The sequence below is a fragment of the Rhinopithecus bieti genome, unplaced genomic scaffold (genome assembly GCF_001698545.2).
Source record: "Rhinopithecus bieti isolate Rb0 unplaced genomic scaffold, ASM169854v2 scaffold_20150, whole genome shotgun sequence".
Lineage (NCBI taxonomy): Eukaryota > Metazoa > Chordata > Mammalia > Primates > Cercopithecidae > Rhinopithecus > Rhinopithecus bieti.
In genome coordinates this window covers 5,296,276-5,323,864 of record NW_016810565.1, presented here as the reverse complement: position 1 = coordinate 5,323,864, position 27,589 = coordinate 5,296,276, and the positions used below count along the sequence as shown (strand labels likewise).

At 47.9% G+C, this 27,589-nt stretch overlaps 1 protein-coding gene across 4 annotated transcripts in view; it reads left to right on the top strand.

The window, feature by feature from the left end:
• EML1 (EMAP like 1) overlaps positions 1-23,311 on the top strand; it is a 210,124-nt gene extending 186,813 nt beyond the window's left edge. For all 4 annotated transcript variants that reach the window (XM_017892320.1, XM_017892322.1, XM_017892321.1 and 1 more), the window contains 6 exons: positions 2,051-2,139; positions 17,895-17,992; positions 18,116-18,203; positions 19,672-19,767; positions 20,960-21,090; positions 21,760-23,311. In XM_017892320.1, the coding sequence (XP_017747809.1) occupies positions 2,051-2,139; positions 17,895-17,992; positions 18,116-18,203; positions 19,672-19,767; positions 20,960-21,090; positions 21,760-21,885 (628 nt within the window). In that variant the 3' untranslated portion in view covers positions 21,886-23,311. The remainder of the gene's footprint in view (positions 1-2,050; positions 2,140-17,894; positions 17,993-18,115; positions 18,204-19,671; positions 19,768-20,959; positions 21,091-21,759) is intronic.
• The last annotated feature ends 4,278 nt before the right edge of the window (positions 23,312-27,589 follow it).

Genomic DNA, 27,589 nt, shown 5'->3' with positions numbered 1-27,589 from the left:
GGAGGCTGAGGCAGGAGAATGGCGTAAACCCGGGAGGCAGAGCTTGCAAGGAGCTGAGATCCAGCCACTGCACTCCAGCCTGGGCGATGGAGCAAGACTCCGTCTCAAAAAAAAAAAAAAAAAAAAAAAATTAAAATAGAAAATAAATGCTTTTTCTAGCTTCGCTTTCAAAATTTTAGGAACCGCCCAGACCCTGAGCCTCCAATTGAGTTAATACCTATTCACCTGGCACCTCCTACATGCGGGATGGTGATCTGCGTTTGCAGCTCAGCTTTGCCACTTAGCAGCAGTGTCTTTGAGCCAGTTACATAAGCTTTCCAAATTTGTTTCTTTTTCTGTAAATGGTGATATTCCCTGCCTGGCCGTGTTGCACTGAGGATCGAAGGAGACAGCGTGCAGAGCACCTGCCGAGGCTGCCTGTTAGGCACTGCAGGGGTTATTATTATCATTGTTTTCCGGGTTTTGATTGAACCTTTATGCTGGTCGTCGTACTGCATACATTTACTGTGGTTTCAGTCAAATATTTTTCCTCCCACCCTTCCTCTCTAAAAAGTGTAGCACTTAGATTCTGTTGTTATGACTGCACAGCCTATATGGGTAGAGAAAGGGTAGCCCTTTGTAGGTCATAGGCAGCAATATCTTAAGTATTGGGCTCCACATATCCAACAGAATTCTTCATGAAAACATCTGTGTATCCTTACACGCAGACACACACACACACACATACATACACACACACACACACACACCACCTCCCAGTTGACTCCCTTTGAGAAAGCTGAAGCTTCTAACGCATCAGGCCCCCACCTTCTGATGACTGGCCTCCCAGTAGGCTGACAGATGCCGGCATACCTACTGTATGTGTAGGACACGGTGACAGTGCTCAGAATCACAGTGTCCCGTGGTGGAGGAGATGGGTCGGGTCACCTAATCCAGCCCCTCATCTATGCCTCTTGCCATTCAGGTCCTAGGTTGGGCTTAGCTCCTGATGCTGTTGATTTAACAGGATACTACAAAACCATGTTCTAATCAGCCCCAGCCTCTACTAAGGTTAAATAGCACATTAAAGGTAAATGGTTGTTGAAGATGCAAGAAATCGGCCCTGAGAAGCAAAATCCACATTTCTGGGGGGCAGGACCTCTGACAATCCATGGCTAGAGGGCTCCTGTGGAAGACAAGGGACACTCACTCTGCAGTGGACATGCTGATGGGATGTCCTCACGCAGCTTAGAAACTGCAGCAGCAGGGAGCCCGCATTCCATTTATCCTTAAAACACCAGGGGCTCACCACCACCCCTTGAGAATCTAACAGGCAGGAGAGTTCCGTCATTCTGATGTTAACACACGTTTAATGGGTACTGTGTGCTTATCAGAGGATACAAAGCACTTCCACGTCCATTATCATTCGACTTTCATATTGAGCCTGCAAAGTAGACCTGGGCTCTTCTCCCCATCTCACCACTGAGGAAATGGCCCAGCGAGGTGAAATTTTAAGACCAGTCCTCCACTCCGATTTCTCCCATTTGCTCTGTGCTTTCCTTCGCCCTGTTGGTTGCAGGCTAGCATCCCCATAAGGCCTGTACTCTCAGCCTGCTCTGTCTGCAGCACCACTGGGAACACCACCACCCTGGAGCTGTCCCAGCCCCGTCCTCCTGCATGGTCCTGCTTCGCCCTGGAAACCTGGGTGAGCTCTTGCAGGTGGCCCTTCACTGCTTCCTCTCACCATATGCCCTGGTCCTAGGTATTGGCATCTTCCCTGCCCAGAGCTTTCTCTCCATGTGTAAATGACAAAGCACAAACACAGAGAAACCATATCATAGTGTTGATAACAGCATAGTTTTGAATGCCAGCCAATATACTGTTCCTTTCATTAGAAAATGCTTTTATAGGAAATTTTCTTTGAATAAAAGCTGGGAACAAGCTTTCTTATTAAGCAAATTTCGAGTATTTATTAAGCTTTTATAATTAATAATTTTATTCATCCCACTATTATAATAATCTTCATTTTCTCACTAAACAACTTACTGTGCTTTTCTCATGTTGACAACAGGTGGTTTGTGTTTGACACAGAAACAAAAGACTTGGTCACCGTTCACACAGATGGAAATGAACAGCTCTCTGTAATGCGATACTCACCAGGTTAGACTCCAAACCATTCAGTACTTCATTTTTTTAATCAACTTTTATTTTAAGTTCTGGAGTCCACGTGCAGGATGTGCTGGTTTGTTACATAGGCACACGTGTGCCATGGTGGTTTAATGCACAGATCAACCCATCACCTGGCTGGGCGCAGTGGCACACACCTGTAATCTCAGCACTTTGGGAGGCCGAGGCAGGCGGATCACAAGGTTAGAAGATCAAGACCATCCTGGCTAACACGGTGAAACCCCGTCTCTACTAAAATACAAAAAAATTAGCTGAGCTTGGTGGTGGGCGCCTGTAGTCCCAGCTACTTGGCAGGCTGAGGCAGGAGAATGGCCTGAACCCGAGAGGCGCAGCTTGCAGTGAGCCAAGATCACCCCACTGCCCTCCAGCCTGGTCGACANGACACGGTGACAGTGCTCAGAATCACAGTGTCCCGTGGTGGAGGAGATGGGTCGGGTCACCTAATCCAGCCCCTCATCTATGCCTCTTGCCATTCAGGTCCTAGGTTGGGCTTAGCTCCTGATGCTGTTGATTTAACAGGATACTACAAAACCATGTTCTAATCAGCCCCAGCCTCTACTAAGGTTAAATAGCACATTAAAGGTAAATGGTTGTTGAAGATGCAAGAAATCGGCCCTGAGAAGCAAAATCCACATTTCTGGGGGGCAGGACCTCTGACAATCCATGGCTAGAGGGCTCCTGTGGAAGACAAGGGACACTCACTCTGCAGTGGACATGCTGATGGGATGTCCTCACGCAGCTTAGAAACTGCAGCAGCAGGGAGCCCGCATTCCATTTATCCTTAAAACACCAGGGGCTCACCACCACCCCTTGAGAATCTAACAGGCAGGAGAGTTCCGTCATTCTGATGTTAACACACGTTTAATGGGTACTGTGTGCTTATCAGAGGATACAAAGCACTTCCACGTCCATTATCATTCGACTTTCATATTGAGCCTGCAAAGTAGACCTGGGCTCTTCTCCCCATCTCACCACTGAGGAAATGGCCCAGCGAGGTGAAATTTTAAGACCAGTCCTCCACTCCGATTTCTCCCATTTGCTCTGTGCTTTCCTTCGCCCTGTTGGTTGCAGGCTAGCATCCCCATAAGGCCTGTACTCTCAGCCTGCTCTGTCTGCAGCACCACTGGGAACACCACCACCCTGGAGCTGTCCCAGCCCCGTCCTCCTGCATGGTCCTGCTTCGCCCTGGAAACCTGGGTGAGCTCTTGCAGGTGGCCCTTCACTGCTTCCTCTCACCATATGCCCTGGTCCTAGGTATTGGCATCTTCCCTGCCCAGAGCTTTCTCTCCATGTGTAAATGACAAAGCACAAACACAGAGAAACCATATCATAGTGTTGATAACAGCATAGTTTTGAATGCCAGCCAATATACTGTTCCTTTCATTAGAAAATGCTTTTATAGGAAATTTTCTTTGAATAAAAGCTGGGAACAAGCTTTCTTATTAAGCAAATTTCGAGTATTTATTAAGCTTTTATAATTAATAATTTTTATTCATCCCACTATTATAATAATCTTCATTTTCTCACTAAACAACTTACTGTGCTTTTTCTCATGTTGACAACAGGTGGTTTGTGTTTGACACAGAAACAAAAGACTTGGTCACCGTTCACACAGATGGAAATGAACAGCTCTCTGTAATGCGATACTCACCAGGTTAGACTCCAAACCATTCAGTACTTCATTTTTTTAATCAACTTTTATTTTAAGTTCTGGAGTCCACGTGCAGGATGTGCTGGTTTGTTACATAGGCACACGTGTGCCATGGTGGTTTAATGCACAGATCAACCCATCACCTGGCTGGGCGCAGTGGCACACACCTGTAATCTCAGCACTTTGGGAGGCCGAGGCAGGCGGATCACAAGGTTAGAAGATCAAGACCATCCTGGCTAACACGGTGAAACCCCGTCTCTACTAAAAATACAAAAAAATTAGCTGAGCTTGGTGGTGGGCGCCTGTAGTCCCAGCTACTTGGCAGGCTGAGGCAGGAGAATGGCCTGAACCCGAGAGGCGCAGCTTGCAGTGAGCCAAGATCACACCACTGCACTCCAGCCTGGGCGACAGAGCGAGTCTTTTACTAAAAAAAAAAAAAAAAAAAACTCATCACCCATGTATTAAGCCCAGCACGCATTAGCTGTTGTTCGTCATGCTCTCCCTCCCCCTCACCACCCTCCCGCAGGCCCCCGTGTGTGTTGTTCCCCACCCAGTGTGCCCATGTGTTCTCATCATTCAGCTCCCACTTACAAATGAGCACATGCGGTGTTTGGTTTTGTGTTCCTGAATTAGTTTGCCGAGGATAACAGCTTCCGGCTCCATCCATATCCCCACAAAAGACATGGTCTTTTTCCTTTTTATGGCTGCATAGTATTCCGTGGTGTATATATACCGCATTTTCTTTGTCCAGTCTACTATTGATGGACATTTGGGTTGATTCCAGGTCTTTACTATTGTATCCACTACTTTAAAATCCCAACAGAATTGAGATTCTGTGTCCGTGTCTTTAAAGAAAAAATTTCACAAGCCTCCTCAGAGTACATTTTAAATTAGACATGCACATAATTGTGACATTTAGGGTTCTTTTCCCTCCTTTGGGTCACTATGCTTGTGTTACGGAAAATTTCAAACATAGACAAATTTAAACAGAATAGAATAATGAACCCCATGTACTCATCTGCCAGCTTCAACGATGATCAGCTCTTAGCCAGTTTCCTCCGTCTGTAGCCCTACCCACTGCCCACCTCCCATATTCTGAAGCAGTTCCCAGACATCTCATCATTTCATCTGTTAATAATTGTATATATCCCAAAAAGATAAAGACTCTTTTTAACAGCTTTATTAAGGAATAATTTACATACAATAATGAGCCATTATAAATGTACAACTCATCAATTCTTCATACACTTGTGGAGCTATGCAACAACCATCATTGCAGTCCAGTTTTTGAACCTTTTCGTCACCCAAAAAGTTTCCTCCATGCCCGTTAGCAGTTCACCTCCACCCTCACCCCTGGTCCGAGGAAACTACTGATCTGTTTTCTGTTTCCAAAAATTGCTTTTTCTGGACATGTCGTATAAATGGATTCCTACAATATGTAGTTGGTTGCATCTGACTTCTTTCACATAGAATCATATTTTTGAGATTAATCCATGTTACTATGCACATAGCAGTAGTATATTCCTTCTAATTGCTGGGTAGTTTTCCGTTTTATGGATATATACTACATCTTGTTTATCCATGCATCAGTTAATGATGGATTTTTTTTTTTTTTTTTTTTTTTTTTGAGGCAGAGCCTCACTGCAACCTCTGCCTCCCAGGTTCAAGCCATTCTTCTGCCTCAGCCTGCCGAGTAGCTGGGATTACAGGTGCACGCCACCACAGCTGGCTAATTTTTGTATTTTTAGTAGAGATGGAGTTTCGCCTTATTGGCCAGGCTAGTCTTGAACTCCTGACCTCAGGTGATCCACCCACCTCAGCCTCCCAAAGTGCCAGGATTACAGGCGTGAGCCACTGCACTCTGGCCTTATGGATTTAGATTGTTTCTGGTTTTTTATTATTATGAATAATGCTATGAACATTCATGTGTATGCCTTTTTGTGTTTGTTTTCATTTCTCGGGTAAATTCTTAGGCATGGAATTGACGAATTGTATGGTAAACTTATGTTTAACATTTAATGAAACTTCCAGACTGCCTGTCCTGTTTTGCATTCTCACCAGCCGTGTGCTAGGGTTCTAGTATCATCACATCCTCCCAATACTTGTTGTTGTCTTTTTGATTATAGTCATTCGAAAGAGGGTGTAATGGCATCTCGTTGTGGTTTTAATTGGTGTTTCCCTAATGACTACTGATATTGAGCATTTTTTAATGTGCATATTAGTCATTCCAATACTTTCTTAGGTGAAATATCTGTTCAGATATTTTGCCAATTTCTAATTGGGCTGTTTGTCTTACTGTTAAGTGGTAAGTTCTCTTTATATATTCCATATATACAGTTTTTGTCAGATAGATGATTTGCAAATATTTTTTCTGAATGTATGGCTTATCTTTTATTTCTTTCTTTCTTTTTTTTTTTTTTTTTGAGACAGTGTCTTGCTCTGTCACCCAGGCTGGAGTGCACTGGCACGATCGTGGCTCACTGCAGCCTCAACCTCAGGTCCAAGCAGTCCTCTCACCTCAGCCTCCCAAGTAGCTGGGAACACAGGCACACACCACAACACCTGGCTAATTTTTGTATTTTTGTTAGAGACAGGGTTTTGCCATGTTGCCCAGGCTGGTCTTAAACTCCTGGGCCCAAGTGATCCACCTGCCTCGGCCTCTCAAAACTGCTGGGATTATAGGCGTGAGCCACCATGCCCAGCCTTTATTTTCTTCATGGGGTTTTTTAAAGCACAAAAGCTTTTAATTCTGATGAAGTTCAGTTTATCAATTTTTCCTTTTGTGGCTCATGCCTTTGGGGTTATATCCAAGATCACGACTATTTCCTCGTGTGCTTTCTTTTAGAAGAGTTGTTTTAGCCCTTACATTCGAGTCTATGATCCATTTGAGTTAATTACGCAAGAGTTACAAGAGTGTACAAGACTTGTGTCTTGTGGATGGTGAGAGGGAAGAGCCTGTTTGCTCTGCATAGAGATATCTAGCTGTCCCAGCACTTTTTGTTGAAAACACAGCCTGTATTATACGTAATATTTGCAGACCACAGCTGACCACAGGTTACTGAAACCACAGAAAGTTGTTTCAGTCTTATTATATTAATATCACTATATTTTATTAATTTTCCTCTGTTTTCTGAGGAGAAAAGCATTCAGTCTTTCATCCTGAGGGATAAAGATGCCCCCTTCTATTTCTAATTTGTTTGGAGGTTTTAACGTGACTGGGATTGGAGTTTATCAGATGTTTTTTCTGCATCCATTGGGATTATTATGTGGGTTTCATCCTTCATCTTATTTTATTAATATCACTACATGTATTAATTTTCAGATGTTAAACCAACTTCACATTCCTGTGATAAATTCCACTTAATCATGGTATATAATCCCTTTTACATATGTTTGTTAGTATTCTATTAAGGATTTTTGCCTCCATGTTTCTAAGGGATATTGGTATATAGTTTTCTTTCCTTGTGGCATCTTTGTGTGTCTCAGTTATGAGAGTACTACCAGCCTTCCAGAGTAAATTAGGAAGTATTCTCTCCTCTGTTTTCTGGAAGAGTTTGTGAAAAGTTGGTTTTATATTAAATATTTGACAGAATGTATGTGAATTTGCTGAAACCAACTGGGCTTTTCTTTGTGGGAAGGTTTTTAATTACTAATTCAATTTCTTCTTATAAGTCTATTCAGATTTCTCTTTTTTTTTTTTTTTCACTCTGTCACCTAGGCTGGTGTACACTAGCACGAACACAGCTCACTGCAGCCCTGACCTCTTGGGCTTAAGTAATTCTGCCACCTCGGCCTCCTAAGAAGCTGGGACTGCAGGCATGCACCACTACACCCAGCTAATTTTTTTAGAGACAGGGTATTCCCATGTCTCTAAACTGAAACTCCTGGGCTCAAGCAGTCTTCCTGCCTCAGCCTCCCAAAGTGGGATTACAGGCAGGAGCCACCAAATTTCTCTATTTTTGCTTCGTGTAGTTTGAATGAATGATTGGGCAGAGGTTATGCATAAATAACTTAGGCCAGTAAGGCTCCGTCCTCTGCCAGTGGCTCTGTGGGCAGGTAGAAGGGCATGTTCAAAGTTCAGGCCATTTCCATGTGGACCTGGCTTTTGCTTTCCACTTGCCCTTTTACATCTCCTCTATGCACATGTGCAGACTCAGACTGGCCGGAAGGGTGTCTGAATAGCCAGGATCCTTTCCTGCCTCCACTGTGCATGCACCAGCCTCCCTATCCGCCAGGAATACACTCACCCATACAATAACTGTAACCTCAGGTGAGTAGAAAGCTTGGCCCTCCCCACCCAACTGCCCTAGAGATGGGCATTTCCATCCCAGTGCCACTATTGTCCCGGGCTCCATATGGAGTGAGCCCCTTTGCAACAGGCACGTGGTCCTCAGAACCTGCTCTTCCCTGCCAGGACCCCTGTGCTGGCCCAGCTGCTGCGAAGGAGTGAGGGCAGCCCAGGGAAGAACACGATAGATTCACCCTGTTTTTACCTGAAGTTGAGAAGGTTTTCAAACATAAACACTTCTCAGGTTTTCATGTCTCTGTTCAATTTACAGAGTGTGGAAATTGTTGTTTTTGTCAGTTCTATAGAATTTCATAATTGCCTTATGGGGAGAGGATTGGCCAACCTTCCCATTTGGCCACAGCTAGAAGAATTGCCCTCTTATTTTTTGGGTTTTTTGGTTTTTTTGTTTTTTTTTTCTTTTTCTTTTTGAGATGGAGGCTTGCACTGTTGCTCAGGCTGGAGCGCAGGGGCACAATGTCAGCCACTGCAACCTCTGCCTCCCAGGTTCAAGCGATTCTCCTGCCTCAGCCTGCCAAGTAGCTGGGACTACAGGCTTACACCACCACGCCCGGCTAATTTTTGTATTTTTAGTAGAGACAGGGTTTTGCCAGGTTGGCCAGGCTGGTCTCAAATTCCTGGCCTCAAGTGATCCTCCCGCCTCAGCCTCCCAAAGTGCTGCAATTACAGGCATCAGCCACTGCCCCTAGCAGCTCTTTTTTTTTTTTTAATGGCTTTTTTATTGTTAGAGATGAAGTCTCACTATGTTGCAGTTTGGAGTGCAGTGGGTACTCACAGACGTGATCATACTACCCTACAGCCTCAGTCCCTTGAATAGCTGGGACTACAGGCATGTGTCACTGCACCCAGCTCTGCCATTTTTTTTTAGACAGAGTCTCACTCTGTCACCCAGGCTGGAGTGCAGTGGCGTGATCTCGGCTCACTGCATCCTCCACCCCCAAGCTCAAGCAATCCTCCCACCTCAGCCTCCCGAGTAGGTGGGACTACAGACATGCACCACCACACCTGGCTAATTTTTTTGTATTTTTAGTAGAGATGAGGTTTTGCCATGTTTCCCAGGCTGGTCTCGAACTCCTGAGCTCAAGCAATCCACCCCCATCTTTGGCCTTCCAAAGTGCTAGGATTACAGGCGTGAGCCACAGCACCAGACCTGCCCTCTTATTTTTAATATAACTACAGTATCATTGTCTCCTCCCCAACCCAAATTAGCATTGATGTCTTAATATCATCAGATGACCAGTTGCATGTTCAAATTTTCAATTTACTTTTTTTTTTAACAATTTGTTTAAACCAGGAAGCAAAAAAAGGCCCACACAATGATAGTTGGTTGATATGACTTACTAGTTTCTGTTAATCCATAGGTGTTCTCTCTCTCCCTCTATTACAGTAAATTTGTTGATGAAACTGACTCATTTGTCCTGTAGCATTTTCCACAATGGATTTTGCTGAATGCATCTTTGTGGTGGTGTTTCACGTGTTTCTCTGTCCCCTGTATTTCCTGTAAAGTGATTTCTGGATATCGAGGCATGGTCATATTCAAGCTCTATGTGTATTGCTGTTTTTTTCCTTTAGGAGGCACATAATGGCTTTTCTCACTTTTGTGACATTAGCAGCTGTTGATACCCAGTGCCAAGAACCATAAATGTTGCCAACTATTGATTTACATGTTTAGCTTTTCTTCTTCGTTTATTAGATATAGTACTTTCATGAAGAGAAACTTTCCTTCATCTACTATTTTGGTACTCAGCGGTAGAGTTCATATAGGAAAGTCAGGATTAATGCTTGATTTCATTCACTTTATTTTTCAGTTTCTGAGATAATGCATTTGCTTTCTGCTCCTCTAACAGTCACCAATCAGTGGTGGTGGTGGTAGTGGTGGTGGTGGTGGTGTTGGTAGTAGTGGTGGTGGTGGTAGGTGGTGGTGGTGGTGGTAGTAGTAGTGGTGGTGGTGGTGGTGGTTGTGGTGGTGGTGGTGGTGGTGGTTGTTGGTGGTGGTGGTGGTGGTGGTGGTAGTAGTGGTGGTGGTGGTAGTGGTGGTGGTGGTGGTGTTGGTAGTAGTGGTGGTGGTGGATGGTGGTGGTGGTGGTGGTGATATTGGTGGTTGTGGTGGTCGTGGTGGTGGTGATATTGGTACTGGTAGTGGTGGTGGTGGTGGTGGAGGTGGTGGTGACGGTAGTGGTGGTGGTGGTGGCGGTAGTGGTGGTAGTGGTAGTGGCGGCAGTGGTGGCGGTGGCAGTAGCAGTGGTGGTGGTAGTGGTGGTGGTATTGGTGGTGGTGGTGTGGTTTTGGTGCCATTATGGATTGAAGTATATTTGCTATGTTCTAGTATATTACATTAGGTGGAACAATGTATTCATCATTGGCCAGTGGAAGTTACTCTAGTTCGCTCCTGGGTCCTTTTGACATGACCTCAGGAGCCTTTAATACTCGTTCTCTGGCATAACAAGTTGTTTCAGGATACTTGTATACATTTCTTACCTATAGCCCTTTCTCTCAGGAGGCCCTCCTTCCTTTTTCATCTGAAGGGAGGAGATTACAATATGGGTGTTCGGAGTGCTCATTGCCACGGGGTAGGGGATTGTCTCTAAGCCTTTTCATTATGTGATTATGTTGTAGGAAATACTGTTTTTCTGTCAAGCGCAGGCCATTTGGCTGCGCAAGAGTGTCCAAGTGCTGACACTCTTGGAAATTGGAGTTTTGGTTGTGGGAAATACGTGGCTGACTCTGAGCTGCTGGTCTCTGTAGAGATCTTCTAGTTTATAACCTTATTGACAGCGTCGACTCTGCCTCACAGTGGGACGTGTCCTCGAGCTTTAGAGAGAATCTGATAGAGCATCTCTTTTGGATGCTTGTACCTTGTCCCTGAACCACGTTCATAACTTCTCACCCTAAACGGACACCTGCTCAGCCCCCCTGGCAGCCCTTTCTCCATGTCGAGAAGGAGCCTGACTTGGAATGCCTTTCATTCATGACCTCTTCAGTGTCACATTTCTTTCTGTTAATGTAGCCAGTGTTCTGTATCCTGTCCTGTGTTTCTCACCATTTTCTCGGTGATTTTGAACGTCTGCTGAAGGCACGAGGGCCTCATCTGCAGCCTCTTTCCTGGAAAGCCCTCCGATACCTGTCAGCGCCTGCTAACATGAGCGGGTCTGTTGGGAAGCATATTTCTATTTCTTGTCGGTTACACTCATGACCATTCCCTGGAGAGCAGAGAGCTCTTCCTACTAGAACTCTGCTTCTTGGCTTCAGAGTCATTGCCTGGGAGCTGTGTGGGGCAAAAGTGAAAGCCCTAAGCCAGGGCCAGGCCAACTGCATCTGAATCTAGTGTCCTCCCTTAGTTAGCCAGGTGACCTTTTCAGATCAGACAGTGAGTTACCATGAGGCCCAACTGAAAGAAGTGTGAGTGAGTTCTCTGCAGAGCATTATGCAGATGTCACAGGGGATGTGCTATCATCTTCAGTAACAGCAGCACTGATGGCCCCAGGAGCGGCACTCAGATGGTGGACTCAGACCCCTGTGGAGTGACCCATAGTTCCATAATGGGAGGGACCCTATTTTGTTCAGCACTGTGTGCCCAGCTAGCTCCTAGCACAGGGTTTATGACAGGTTAGTTGCATGCATGAATGTAGCTATAACTAACTACAGTGCAGTGGACACAAAGCAAAATGTGATCAGCAGTGTGAGTTTTCTGGTTACACAAGATTTTTCCAGCATGTAGGCTATACTGTTGCGGATTACTATCTCCTTTTTGGATTTAAGTATTTACAGACCTAAAACTAAAGAGAGAGAGAAAGACAGCATTGGATGCCCAAACACAGATTGCCATTGACATGGAATTTCAGAAACTTGCTGCCAAAATCCCAGCTGAGGTCTGTAGCCCATCTCCAAGGTAGCAGCACCCTGTGCTAAGAAGGGAAACCATGATGAAATGGTGAGGGCTTTTTCTCATTCCGTCAGTCTCAGGAAAGCTCTGAGGGTTCTGCTGATGGCCAGAGGAAAAGCTAGTAGCAGTTCTTGAGCTTTATAGGTGGAGCTGGGCCTCCAGGACATGGGAAGGACCGACGAGCCCCCAGCCGCAGGCCCCCTGCCCAGGGATAAATGCCACCTTCACACTTAGTGATGTGGGTGGACATTGACCCTTTGCCACAGACTGGGATTGTGGAGATGGAGCTTTAGGAGGAACTGGGGCTGTTTTGCAAATCAAGGTTCAAGGCTGATGTTAACTGTGCAGGGGCGCAGGTCTGAGGGGTTGCTTCATAAACTGGGCAGTCAAAACTTTAGCAGCAGTTGAGAACTAAATCTTTCTGGTGATTTCTCACTTCTCACACGACAGGCGGGCCCAGGTTTGAGTTGTTGGTCTGTACCTCACCGTGGGTGAAAGAGGGAGGTTCAGAAAGTCAGCCCTGGAACTCTGGGCGCACACCTGGAACCCGACCACGAAGCCGAGCCCTCCAGGAGTGCATGCGAATCACCCAGAGCGGGTGGGGGTTCTTTGGCATGTGCTCAGAGCCACGAGCCTAGAGAATTCCCATGGATCACTGAGTACCCATCTCAGGCATGTTTTGGCAACTGCTTTTTCGTTTATGAACTGTTTTACATAACATGGTCTTTTGCTGATAAGCTAATGTTACATGGAAGTTGATTACAACCACAGTCAGTAAAGTGTTAGCAAAATCCCGCTCCCTCATAGACTTATTAAATACAGAAGCTTCATAGTGACAGTTCTCATATTTAACATGCATGTCAAGAGTCTTATAGAGCACTTTATGATTGGACAGAATGGAGTTTTGATTGAATTAAGATTGTACTCTTTTAAAGAACAGAAATAGGAAGAAAATAATTTCCTACTTATTAAGCCCAACTGCAGATCCTTAGCCTGCCTGTTCTAGTTTCAGCTCATTGAAACTAGGGTAAAAATCTGAACATGAAGATGAAAGAGAGAAGCCCAGAAAGGACCAGGTGCAACTGGTCCTGCAATTGTATTTCTCTTCTTTGATCTTATCCATGTCGTTGTTTGAAAGGTGGGTTTTTTCTGTTTTTACTAGAACGACTCAGAATCTGGCCTTCACTCTGTCACTTGCAGTGTCAAATCCCCTGTCTGCCCGGGTCTGAGAGCTGTGGTGATGCAGCCCCTGCCACCGAGCCAGTCCTTTCCCCTGCCATGTGGCATCCCCCTTCCCTGGGCCAATCCCTGTGCAGATGCAGCAGTCTTGTCTCCAAGCCCAAAATTACAGTCTGTGCCAGGAGAGAGGCTGCACCATAGCTGCACGGTTGTTCCTGCACCTGCAGACCATCTTCCACCCCAAGATCTCACTCATCAGCATGCAGGTACTTTGCAAGCAAGCAAGGATTTCTGACTGTGCCACTCGCCTGGCTGTGTTGCCGTACAGAAGTTACTAAGCCTCAGTTTCCTCATCTGCAGAGCAAGTCTAATTGAACCCTCTGCTGGGGTGCTGTTGGGCTTGACTGAAGCCCCCAGCCCCCTGCCTGGTCAAGAGTGAGCAATCAGTAGAAAACAGCAGTAAGGTTGTCCTTCTCCCCTGAGTGCTGGACTCTTGTTCCCGTGTCTTTGTGAGTTCTCCAGTTGGTTTTCATTTGGGGCCAAATCCTAGCTTATTTCAGTGGAGTACGTTTAGGAATCTCAGTCTCCGAGAGAGCTGGGGAATGAGGCTTAGAGAGTTTTTGGAGGAGAGGAGAACAATTAGGGAAAGAAAAAGGGCTCTGTGGGACCCAAGGAACAGGCTGTGCTGGGTTTCATCTGGCCTCTGGTTAGCACGTTGACGAACGCTGGTTGGTTTTGATTTCTTAGGCAGTTGGTTTTATATATTTATGGATGAATGTAGGTAAAAGAGCTAGGATTTGAACCCCATTTTTCTGCCTCAAAGACCACGTTCTCATCCTCACACTCTGCTATCTTCCCGGGCAGTCATTGTGGTCAAAGTCGTTTTGAGTTTTTTTTGTGGTGGGGGCCAGGGGCTGGGAGGCACCTGCTCTGAGGAAGAAAACATTTCTCCTGGTTCTGCCTTTGACTCTGAGACACTGCCTGCATTTCCACATCATGCACTGGTGGGTGTGTGCTAAGGATGTGGAGACCTGGGTGGGGTGGGGTGGGGTGGTCAGGGTTGTCCACAAGGAAGATGAGGGCCTCCTAGGACATCTTTCCATACCTGTGCAGAGGCCTGGGGATGTGGACGATACAATCAGCCGGTTCCCCTCTGCAGGGAGGACTTCCCCAGGCAGAAGGGAGCTTCAATTCCTGCATGAAGACTGTGGATTATAATGGGAAAGAGGAATTACAATCTGATTAAGGCTGTCAGAGATAGAAGTGGATTGCTGAAAGAGATTGTAAAGTCCTGTTTCATTCATTTTTAAAAACAGATATGGGGGCCGGGCGTGTTAGTCCATGCCTGTAATCCCATCTCTTTGGAAGGTCGAGGCGAGTGGATCACCTGAGATCAGGAGTTCGAGACCAGCCTGGCCTACGTGACGAAACCCCATCTCTACTAAAAATGCAAAATAATTAGCCAGACGCTGTGGCAGGCACCTGTAATCCCAGCTACCTGGGAGGCTGAAGCAGGAGAATCGCTTGAACCCAAGAGGCAGAGGGGCAGAGGGTCCATGCACCATTGCCCTCCAGCCTGGGCAGCTCCATCTAAAAAAAAAAAGAAAAAACTGATATGGGGATGGTGGTTACACAGGTGTATTTGTCAAAACTCCTCGAACCATGCACTTGAAATGTGTGCATTTTACTGCATGAAAATTGTGCCTCGAAGCTCATTTTAAGTGAACTTTTTTGGGGATGATGTTGTAACATGACTTTTTTTCTTAAGTAATTAACCAATTGCCTTAAACCTGTTTGTTAAATAACAAATAGTTCCATTATGGCTGGGCACAGTGGCTCACACCTGTAATCCCAGCGCTTTGGGAGGCCGAGGACGTTTTGCTTGAGCGCAAGAGTTCAAGACCAGCTTGAGCAACATAGTGAGACCCCCGTCTCAACAAAAAAAATTAAAAAATTAGCTGGGCATAGTAGCGCATACCTGTAGTCCCAGCTGCTCTGGAGACCATGGCAGGAATTGAGGAGGTCGAGGCTGTGGTAAGCTGGGATTGCACTGTGGCACTGCAGCCTGGGTGACACAGCAAGACCCCGTCTCAAGAAAAAAAACAAACAAATGGTTCCATTATGAAAGAGACCTCATTATTTTTTGAGTTCACAAATGATGAGGTAGTTCTTTTTTTTTTTTTAAGACAGAATGTCACTCTGTCGCCCAGGCTAGAGTACAGTGGCGCGATCTCGGCTCACTGCAACGTCCGCCTCCCGAGTTCAAGGCATTCTCCAGTTCAAGCCTCACCCTCCCTAGTAGCTGGGGCTACAGGTGTGTGCCACTGCCTCCAGCTAATTTTTGTATTTTTAGTAGAGACAGGGCTTCACCATGTTGGCCAGGCTGGTCTCAAACTCCTGACCTCAGGTGATCTGCCCACCTCAGCCTTCCAAAGTGCTGGGATTACAAGCGTGAGCTACTGCACCTGGCCTGATCAAGTAGTTCTTTGAGACCTTTTGCATAAGAGTGGACAGCCAATCCCCTGCCGTGTCACATGACAGATTTTCAGCTGTTCTTTACCCTACAGCTGGTCGGAGGGGCAGTGCCCCTGGAGGCAGACTCCCTGGGTTTAAGCCAGTTTCAGGAAACCTGTGCAACCTTGGACGAGTTAGTTTATTGTACACGCCTCACTTTCCTCTCTTGAAAAATGGGGATAATTACATCTACTTCGTGAGGTTGTTACAAGGATTAAATAAGTTAATACAGAAAGAGTTTAGAATTGGACCTAGCACATAGCAGACTCTCAAACATATTGACCGGGCCGGGCACGGTGGCTCACGCCTGTGATCCAGCACTTTGGGAGGCCAAGGCAGGTGGATCTCCTGAGGTCAGGAGCTCAAGACCAGCCTGGCCAACATGGTGAAACCCCATCTCTACTAAAAATACAAAAATTAGCCAGGTGCAGTGGCATGTGCCTGTAATCCCAGCTACTTGGGAGGCTGAGGCAGGAGAATCGCTTGAACTCAGGAGACGGAGGTTGCAGTGAGCCAAGATCATACCATTGCACTCCCCAGCCTGATCAACAAGAGTGAAACTCCATCTAAAAAAAAAAAATTCCATACTGGCCATTTAGTAATTGTAATTGGTATCATTAAGTGGCCATTGTTAGTAGCATCTCATGTTTATTGTGGTCATCGTCACTGTTGCTGTCCAGGCATGGCCAGTTGCAGGCACTGATCGCAAGGACAGTTGGTTTCCGGCGTGGTCACCTGGCCTTCTCGAGCCTCATCAGCAGCCGATGACAGCCCATCTCTGGCTACAGTAGTCCTTTTTGTTTTTTTCAGCAAAAAATGTGTATTTGCCTCATTCCTTCAGGATTCTTGATTTGGATAGGCTGCATTGGTCTTACATCACCCCTATTTTGACCTGGGCTAGGCCAACACTTCCTAAAATACCATTCCCTGAGGCGCCAGGCCACCCTGGGTCCTGCAGGATTCCTGCCTGGCAGAAGGAAAATCACAGGAAAGAGGGAGGGGAGAAACAACCCTTCCTGATGCTTTACATAAGCTCCTGTGAGCACCAGGCCCTGTACAGATATTGTCCACGTGGAGCCTCCCGACCGCTATGAAAATGTGCTGCTCACTGTGTTTTGTGGATGGAGGACCTGCAGCCCCCTTAGCTGGAGTGGAGAGACCCCCGCTACCCTGCATTCTGTTCTGGAGCCTGCGTGGCTCCAGGTTTCCAGTCCTTCTTTTTGCTTGCTGGCTCAGGAAAGTCTGACCTTTTCCCGGACTCACCTCCAGGCCCGGTTTCCTGTCCTGGGCGCCCTGGGTCCTCCTCCCTGCGCGGTGTGCACGGTGTGGTCGCTTCCAGCCACCAGGGCTGCTGCTGCCTTTTGTTGCAAAGGGCTCCTTCCCGTGTGTTTCCACACAAGCATCACAGCCTGAGTCCTTAGGCCCTCCCAGAACCAGAAACCCAGGGGGAGAAGATACTAAGATACCCCTGGAAAGAGGCGGTAAGGGCTGTCCAGGCAGGGGGCAGTGAGTACAGAGGCCTGAGTAAACCCGTGTGTTCAGTGAGGAGTGACGTAGCTGGAAGGCCATCCTGGTGGGCTTTGTGGGCCCCTCCAAGGAATTTAGTCTCTATCCTTCAGTGATTGGGACAGGGAAGGGCCTATAAGATTTCATAAAATTGTATGAAAAGAATGTGTAGGGTGCAGTGGCTCACGCCTGTAATCCCAGCACCTTGGGAGGCCAAGGCAGGCAGATCACTTGAGCTCAGGAGTTTGAAACCAACCTGGTCAACACAGCGAGACTCCAACTCTACAAAAAAAAAAAAATGTTTTTAAATTAGCCAAGTGTTGTGGCACACGCCTGTAGTCCCAGCTACTTGCCTAGGATCACTTGAGCCCAGGAGGTTGAGGCTGCAGTGAGCTATGATCACACCACTGCACTCCAGCCTGCATGATACAGCAAAACGCTGTCTCAAAACAAAAGAGTTCATAAAATTTATAAATCTTTACCAGATTTTATCATCTGGCCAGGTGTATATTTTTCAAAAGATAGCTTTGGAAGTAGCAGAGGATTCATTCAAAAGCAGATGTTTCTCTTGGCAATAATATGTTAATCTGGCGATTTTGTCTAAATCTGGTGGCAGTTACCATTATCCTTTGTAACGAATAAAATGTGTATTGTTAACATCTGAAATGTGATTTGTCATCTTTTTATAGATGGGAATTTCTTAGCCATAGGCTCGCATGACAACTGCATCTATATATATGGCGTCAGTGACAACGGGAGGAAGTACACGCGAGTGGGCAAGTGCTCGGTAAGCGCTGACAGTGGCCCTGTCGCTTCTGCTGTACCTGCGTGCAGTCATTTAACTACGTGGAACGGCGTTGGCAGGGACTTCTAAGGCCGGTGAAATGAAGATGGTGTTTTTCTCTCCCAGGGTCATTCCAGCTTCATTACTCACCTGGACTGGTCTGTAAACTCGCAATTCCTCGTGTCAAATTCCGGAGACTATGAAATCCTCTACTGTGAGTACCACCCTGGGGTTGTAGGAAGTCTCGAGCTCAGAAAGTGTTCACTCTGAGACCCGGGAGGCCTCTGTGGGAAACCCACCTCCCGTGTGACTCAGGCACGTGCCATCATCTCTAGGCCGTGGTTTCTGCCTCTGTAACATAGAGGAGTGGGGCTGAGTGGCCTCTTGGGTCCTTGCTGGTTTCCTGCCAACTGCGAGCCGCTGTGGAGGAGAAGATGCAGGGCCTGCCCAAAGGGGAAGAAGGCCGAGCCCTGCAGAGGGGTTCTGGGGGCAGGCAGATGTGGCAGAAGCGGGTGGGTCCGGGTGGATGTGGCCAATGTGAGTGGGTCCAGAGCTATCCAGGCAAGAGGAGAGCATGTCAAGGTGTCATCCTCACAGGAGGGACCATGAAGTCCCTCCCACCTGGGTAGACAGCAGCCCTGGGACCCCTCCTCCTCCTCTTCCAACCCCACCCTGGCCAGTCTCTGGGCCCAGGCACGGTGAGGATGATCGAGGCTGGCACTTATAAGCACATCCTCGTGCCATGCACTGGTTCCTCAGACGCCCACCAAGCACCTGCCACGTGCCGCACTCTCAGCCACACAGGTCAGCTCACGGGGCACAAGGAAGGCCTCACTGCTGCGTGCTGGAAGTTACTAGAAAGCGCAGCGTTCCTCCCCTGCATCTTCTCAGATGATCTACAGCGCTTTCTGGCTTGGCCCCATGATGCAGAGAAGGGCTCAGAGCCCAAAACACAGGCCCCAAGAGCCCACAGGGGTGGGGGAGTCACACTCACTTGAGTGTCACCACTTGTTGAGGACCAGGACAGGCAGGACCGCTGGCGGCAGGGAAAGCAGGGCAGTGTGTACCAAGACTGAGCTCCCTCCAGTGGGGAGGCAGCCACACCGTCTCACCCCCTCCCTGTCCAGGTCCTGCCTGACACAGGCACAGGAACAGGATGGTTTTCAGGCACAGTCCCTGGGTCTAGAACCTTCTCAGATGAGGTCTCGTACTCTGCTGGTGAGAACTCATTTGGGGAACACACAAATGTTCCTTGGGAGGCCCTTGGTGTGACTGGTTTCAATAACCTCCATTCCTGACTCTGAGCTGAAGGGACTGAGGGGTGTGGGGAAGCTGGGGGTCCTGACAGCAGAGGCAGAGCTGTGTTCAGGGGCCCTGGCAGGGGCAAGCAGCAAGCGGAGACCCAGGAACCAGAGACAAGAGAAGCCAGACTGGGAAACAGAGACGGAGATGGGAAAAAAACAAAGAATAGGGCGTCTCCACCCAGGCCCAGGGGCTCGGGCTCAGTTCCAGGGGAGCTCACAGCTGTGCACATGGGGTTCCCGCCCGACTGGGCAGTGGAGGGTCTCCCTCTCCGGGGAGGGCTCTGTACCCAACGGGGCACGGCTCTGGGGGCTAGCCTTGCTCAGGGGAGGGGTGGGGCCTTGGCTTAGATGTCACCAGACTGTGTTTGCTTTTTGCAGGGGTTCCCTCTGCCTGTAAGCAAGTCGTAAGTGTGGAAACTACGAGAGACATTGAATGGGCTACCTATACCTGCACTTTGGGATTCCATGTTTTTGGTGAGTTTGCTGCAGATTTCACTGGTTCCAACAAAAGAGTGTCTCCTTTTAAAATATGTCCTCAGTAGCTATGGAGTCTCATGGTCACCAGTCTTGTCAGACTGCTCTGCTGCTACCGGAGGCCCATGCGACACACCTCCTGCCGCACCCTGGGGTCTGGCCAGAGCTTGCCTGGCCATGGCCTGCTGAGAAACACCGGAAAAATGAGTTTTTAACCCTTCTCCATCGTACAGGGCGGCGGATCCTGAGAGAACTCCCTGGAACCCTCTCCTATCAGGTTGTGCCATGTGGACCTGGGTGGGCCAGAATGGCACTCAGTCAACTTATCATTTGTGAGGGTTATTATTTATATTTTTTTTGTTCTTAAACTAAAATTTTCACTTTCTTCAAAGTTCACTTTAGGAATGTATTCATAAGTAACCTAAATTAAAGGGCTGCAAACTAATCGAATTTTTAAAGGTAGTATTTATTGTCTCTTTACATAAGACCACAAGTCAGTAGATTGGTGAGAATTTGCAATTTTGTGGTGTTCAGTGCTGAGATCCAGAGGTTCGCTCCAGAGCAACCCGTCAAAAACCCGACATGCATCCAGCCCTCTCCTAGCCACAGGTATTGTTAAAAGGGTCCTCCACCCACCCATCCTCCAGGCCCACCTGGGCTCAGGGATGCAGAGCCTGGAGCCAGTAATGATGGGCACAGCTGCCAGGCTGCCCCAAGCAAGCAGCAGCCACAGTGAGTGACCCCAAGAAACACGTGCACACCCAGGGTTAAAAGGCCTTTGGAGACACCCACTCATGTAGCGAGTTACAGCAATAACAAGGAAACCGCAGGCTTGAGGACAGGGCAGCTCCCCACCAGATGCTTCCGAGATCAAGGAGAGGCATTGCATTGAGAACCGGGGTTCCTGGTACCATCTGCCTTGGCCTCAAGAAGAGGCCTCAAAAGACCTGGCAGCTCAGAAAGCTTGTTTTTGCTCCTTTCACACAGCAGAGCACTGGAGACGGGCCTGAGTGAGAGGAGACTGGGCGCACAGGGAGAGGCCAGGAACCGAGGCTGTTGTGCTTTTTTGACCCTTGTTTCTAAAGCTGGACTTGAGGCAGTTTTGTGTTCAGGACTGTCCAGTGGGCGGCTCCTGCATGCCGTGACCCTGTGGCCCTGATGTCTCCAGCGCTGTTTGTGGTCTTTGTTTTAGGAGTGTGGCCAGAAGGCTCAGATGGAACCGACATCAATGCCGTCTGTCGGGCCCACGAGAAGAAACTCCTGTCAACAGGCGACGACTTTGGCAAAGTGCACCTCTTCTCATACCCCTGTTCGCAGTTCAGGGTAAAGAGCTTGTTTCTTCGCTAATCTTATCCCCCGTGGGGCGTGCACGTATGCCTGACCTGTTGGGAGACTAAATGGAAATGGGCTGTGAGTGCTGCCAGTCACAAAGGCAGATGTAACTCTGTTATCCGTGCCCTGAGCACTTCCGGCCGCCCTGAGGGAAACCCCAAGCCCCACAGGACCCACAGAGCCCTTCAGATCCGCTCGTCTACCTCTGTGGCTCCACGGGCTCACGGCTCTGCCCTCCGCCACGGCCCCCTTGCTGCGGCCCTGCTCAGCTGAGCCAGCCCTGAGGCTTGGGGCACCCTCCCTCATCCTCCGTCACTCTGACCCTGATCCTCCTTCAGCGAGGAGATCCCTCGCCCTCAGCCCTGGGCACCTGGTTAGGCCCGCTTTTGGGGCGACCTCATACCTGGCACCTCTGATATTGAACGTATCTCTCAGCCGAGGGCAGTCATTTCTCGTATTTGTCCCGTACCAGGCCACGAGGACTGTGGGCTTTGTTTCTGTGTCCCTTCTGTGTCACGCACAGAACAGGTGCCCAAGTGAGAGCTGCCGAGTGGAGGGCGAGTAAAGGAATGAAAGCATGCAGCGAGAATTCAAGCACTTTCCATCCCAGACGGTTTGTCTTGTAGTAAAGGAAGCTTTCCCCCATGTCATTCCCTCCAGGCTCCGAGCCACATCTACGGTGGGCACAGCAGCCACGTCACCAACGTCGATTTCCTCTGTGAAGACAGCCACCTCATCTCCACGGGCGGGAAAGACACGAGCATCATGCAGTGGCGCGTTATTTAGCCCCCACCGAGAGCTGTGGGGAGCAGCATGGGCAAGGAAGACACAGACTCACATTACCCTTGGTCACTGTGATTTCTGTTTTGTTTAAAAAATTCTTACAAACCTCAGGAAAAGTGTGCCCTCTGCCGGCTACCTTAGCTTAGTGCGTCAGCGGGCGCCACAGCGGATCAGTGGTTCCATGTTCACTTTTGTTGTATAATATATGACACAGTGCACATTGAATACCAACAAGGTTCCAACGTTTACATTACAGCGACATCAACAGAAGTAACTGGTATATTCTTAGTAACTTTTCTATGAACTCTTCAAAAATGGTCACAGAATGCCTTTTAAAACATTGTATATAGTCTTCACTGTTTCACCATCTAGCTTGCTAAGTCAAATATTTATGATGATAATGAGGTACTGAACCATGATGGCTGTTGAGGAGTTGGTCCTAAAAGGATAGATCACTTAAGAAGAGTGAATAACTGATTTGCACGGCTGAATCAGGAGACTCAAAGATGAGACTGTATTTGGTTACATTTTCCAAGGTTTCCTTACATTCTCCCATGGGGAGGCTGTGAGAGAGGGCTTGTATTCCTCTTGTGCTGAGCAGATTCTACTCCTAATTGACTTAAATATTTCAGCAGGGTACACAGGCGTTTCCAAGTTTCAGTGACACCGTCCTGCCTAACCAGATGCGGTCAGCCTCTTCACACCCACCTGGCTTGCATCCCCCATCCCTTGTTCACATGCCCTGATTAACGGTGAGACATTTTGCCACCTTCTTGTGTATATTACTTGGCATGAGATGATATTGTACTTGTATAGGATTCTAGCAATTCATAATAAATATGTAAGACTAGGCTTTACTGTCTTATGCTTATGGACATTGTATATTTGTATTTTACGACCAAGTAGACCAAGTCAGAAAGATCTCTCTCGAGCGTACCGTAAACCTGCAGAGAGAAGTCTCGAAGGGCTCCACCAGGTACCAAGGGCAGCTGCTTTTCCTGTCTTTTGTGCATGGGCGACTCATTACAGTATGAGATAAGATTGAGTTTCGATGCGTTAAACGGAGGTGGCAGAAATTTGTCAAGAAGGCCTTATCCATTTCGATTGTGTGACAGATTGAAATTTATTGTTTACATTGGGGAATGTATCTCAAATTTTTAAATAGAAGAGTAATAAACAGACTTTAAAACAAATATTAAGATTTTTACTCATTCTAGGCAAGCAAATGAATGGAATTATCTGAGCTCTATGGCACTGGTTGTTTAGAGTGGCTGATTAAGTGCAACTTTCAGAAACATTTTTGATGTCATCACCGGCCTACTGCGGAAGTGCGGGGCACCAGTAAACACCATGTATTATTGAAGATGAATCTGTTTGTATGTATCCTTGTCAAATATATTCTATAATGAAATAAAATCTGAAAAGTGGATTTCTTATTGACCTATATTCATGAAAGCATATAAATTAAAATATTTAAAATTAGATATGATTCACAGTATGTTCTGTTTCATATGCAGATTTTGTTCTCACCTGGGCCATTTGCAGATGAGACTGTAGTTTGCAGATGAGACTATAGTTTGCAGATGGTGTGGAAACATTCATCAGGGGAGATAACTATAAAGGATTTGGCCTATTACCATACTCAGTTGTCAGTTTACGTGGTTTTGTGAATGCTGGCAAAAGCAATTGTTTTTCAATTAACAGGTTTTGTGAATACTGGCAAAAGCAATTGTTTTTCAATTAACAGTGGAGGGAATAAGATGAGGGAAAGAAAATGCATTCATTATTGATTTACATGTCAGTAAGGTCTACTTTTATTTCTATGTACTCCTATTTTCCAAGCTTAATAATAGACAAAGGATAAAAAAATACACACACAAATATACTACTATTTTAGATATATGTACTATTTTATATATATGTAAACTACTATAACTCTCTTTATAATGAATTAATCATTTTATGAATGAATGAATGAATGAATGAATTTGATGGATTTAAAATGGCTTCATTTCATTGTAAATGAAATTCTTTGACCAGTGCAGTATTAACCTTGCAGGTGTTCCCTGTTCATTCAGTCACTGTTAACACAGCAAGCAATGGCCCTGTGCCGCTGCTCAGCACCTCTCAGGCAAGCAAGGCCTTGAACCTCCAGGATTCTTCCGGAACGAGAGGCTCAGGAACCGGGCAGCTCTTAGCTTGGCTTCCCTGCAACACGTAAGATGAGGAAAGATGAAAGGAAAGGAAAGATTACAATTTATTTGTAGTTACGATAATTAAGTCTGTTAGCATGAGAGAATTTTCCAGTGAACAAAAAGCACTTGAGATTTTTTTTTAATTTACCATTTTAAACTTTGTGTTAAGATGAAATTGTTGCTTTTGCAGAGTAAAGTCTCCGTGGCAGTCCTGTTTAGATAAGGTCAAGTATCAAGGGAACACTGGATTTCCTCAAGAACAGGGTAGGCACTGGCGTTCACATGCTTTAAAGCTTGCAGAAGAGTAAGTTGACCTTTGAACAGCAGCAGGGTTAGGGGTGCTGACCCCCCCACACGCAGAGATCTACATATAACTTTTTACTTTCCAAAAACCTAACTACTGATAGCCTACTGTTGACTGGACGCCTCACTGAGAACAATTTCCACATACTTTGTTAATATGTATTCTATAGTACACTCTTGGAATAAAGTAAGCTAGAGGAGATGAAATGTTAAGAAAATCATAAAAGAGGCTAGGCACAGTGGCCCAGCCTGTAATCCCAGCACTTTGGGAGGCTGAGGCAGGAGGATCGCTTGAGCCCAGGAGTTCGAGACCACCCTGGGCAACACAGTGGGACCCCATCTCTACCAAAAACTTTTAAAAGTAGCTGAGTGTAGTGGTGTGTGCCTGTCATCCCAGCTACTCTGGAGGCCGAGGTGGGAGGATTGCTTGAGCCTGGGAGGTCGAGGCTGCAGTGAGCCTTGGGCAGACCACTGTACTCTAGCCTGGGTGGCAAAATGAGACCCTGTCTCTCTGGGGACTCTGGAGGCTGCCAGCTGGCTGCCGCCTGCCTCCAGGGCCTGGGAAGTTGATTTGAAGAGTGACACCACCAGGGAAGGGAGCCGTCTGTCATTCTGCGGGTGTTTGGGGGATTTTGTAGGCTTGTGATAGCCTGCAGGGAAAGCAGGGCTATTTGACAGATACACTGAGGCTTGGAGAAGGAAATAACTTCCCCAAGACTGGCACTTGTTCCAAACTTGTCTTAACGAACATGTGCTGGGCACTGGGAATATAAGGATGGGCAAAACCACCCCAGTGCCTGCCCTGGGGCATCTACGTGGCATCAGAGGAGCCAGAGGTTAGCAGAAGGCATGCCCAGCCACATGCTAGATGACCACCATACAAGCCAGGAAGGAACTGAGAGCATCTCACTGGAAGACGTGAGCGAGTGTGGGGACTCCAGAAAGCTTCCCTGGCAGAAAGAGAAGGAAATGACCTGGGAGAGTGGGGAGAGAGGCACCGGAGGCTGCGGCCAGCATTCGCAAAACCCTTTTGAGGGAAATTCGAGAGCACAGCTGGGCATGGGAGTCTGGGGCAGCTTGTGAGAGGCAGAGCCTGGGGGGCATGTTAAGGGCTTTATTCCAAATCCCAATAGCAAAGGGGGGCCACTGGTGGGTTAGGCAGGGAAGGGTTCCCACTGCAGTTCTGAAAGGTCTTCCAGGCTGGGGACTGATGGGTGGGGGCCTTCCTGTCATCTCAGTGGGCGGTGATGGCGGCGTGGAGTGGGGAGGTGGGAGCACTGTCGCGGAGAGGTTTGTGGGGTGGTGTCAGCAGGGCGCGCAGATGGAGTGGATGTGGGCGGGGGTGAGTCCCAGATCCCTGACTGCTTCTCTGGTGGGATGACAGTGCCATGAGCTAAAATGCAGACCCCGCCCGTCTGAAGGAGAGTAGTAAGTCAGGCCTGGATCAGGTGAAGACAGTTGACATCCAACTGCAAGGGCAAAGTTGGCATTCGGCTCTGCAGGCCCAGCACAAACATCCTGCGGGAGATAAACACAGGAGGCTTTCCTCAGAGGCTGGTTTTGGGAGCCCAGGTGTGCTTGAGATTGTAGATTGCTCAACCCAAGCCAGGAGAAGAGGCTTCCGAGCCAGCTTGGGGGACTCCAGTATCCAAGGGCAGGTAAGGGAGCTGCCGAGGGGAGGGAGAGCCAGGAGGGCGGTGGTGGAGCAGAAGATAGTCCCGCACACGGAGGATCTTGTGTCCCCAGCAGCAGGGCAGCTCGATGCGGTGCTCACCAGGAGCCAGTGTGGGCTCTGCACTGGCTTAGCAACCGGCATTCCAGCATCTCCACTCGCAGGCAGTGCCTGGCAGGAGATACAGGCAAGGTGGGGACAGCCTCAGCCATGTAGGGAAGAGAGAACATGAGGCCACAGGTCGCACAGGGCTGTCAGGAGCCCAGTGGGGGTGGGGGTGAAGAGGTGGAGGGAGTTTCCAGGCCAGTTGGAGCTGGGGAGAGGCAAAGTTCAGTGGATTCTTGGCACTGGTAGATCTTAGGTGCCTGGCCGCCGGGGTGAGAGGGGCTCCGTGGCAAGGGCTGCTGTGCGTCACTGGAAAGCCTATTCTGGCATCTCCCCAGCCCCCCACATTTTTTTGAATGGTTACTTCCACTGTCCAAAGGTTGGCTATTCCATTCATTAGCCATCTCTTCTGTGGTTTGGGAACAGGCTGCTGTCATCCTGTGTTTCAAGCGTAGGAGCACATAGGAAAGGGCAGACAGGAATGGTCCAATCCACAACTTGGGGGACAGGTTTTGGTGAAAAGGAGCTGAGGAACACGTGCTTGATACAAGGTGAAAACTGACTCCAGGGCCGGACGTGGTAGCTCACCCCTGTAATCCCAGCACTTTGGGAGGCCGAGGCAGGCGGATCAAGAGGTCAGGAGATCAAGACCAGCATGGCTAACACAGTGAAACCCCATCTGTACTAAAAATGCAAAAAAATTAGCCAGGCGTGGTGTCCCAGCTACTCGGGAGGCTGAGGCAGGAGAATGGCATCAACCCAGGAGGCGGAGCTTGTCGTGAGCCGCGATCGCGCCACTGCACTCCAGCCTGGGTGACAGAGCGAGATTCCATCTCAAAAAAAAAAGAAAACTGAATCCAGGCCTGTTCTTCCTGCAGATTCTCTTTTTAAAAAAACTTTGGCTGGGTGCGGTGGCTCATGCCTGTAATCCTAGCACTTTGGGAGGCCGAGGCAGGCAGATCACCTGAGGTCAGGAGTTCAAGACCAGCCTGGCCAACATGGTGAAACCCTGTCTCTACTAAAAATACAAATTAGCTGGGTGTGGTGGCACATGCCTGTAATCTCAGCTACTTGGGAGGCTGAGGCAGGAGAATCACTTGAACCTGGGAAACGGATGTTGCAGTGAGCCAACACCATGACACTGCACTCTAGCCTGGAGAGCAAGAGCAAAAGTCAGTCTAAAAAAAAACAAAAGACCAGGCGCAGTGGCTCACACCTGTAATCCCAGCACTTTGGGAGGCCGAGACGGGTGGATCACGAGGTCAGGAGATCGAGACCATCCTGGCTAACACGGTGAAAACCCGTCTCTGTTAAAAATACAAAAAATTAGCCGGGCGTGGTGGCGGGCGCCTGTAGTCCCAGCTACTCGGGAGGCTGAGGCAGGAGAATGGCGTGAACCCGGGAGGCGGAGCTTGCAGTGAGCCGAGATCGC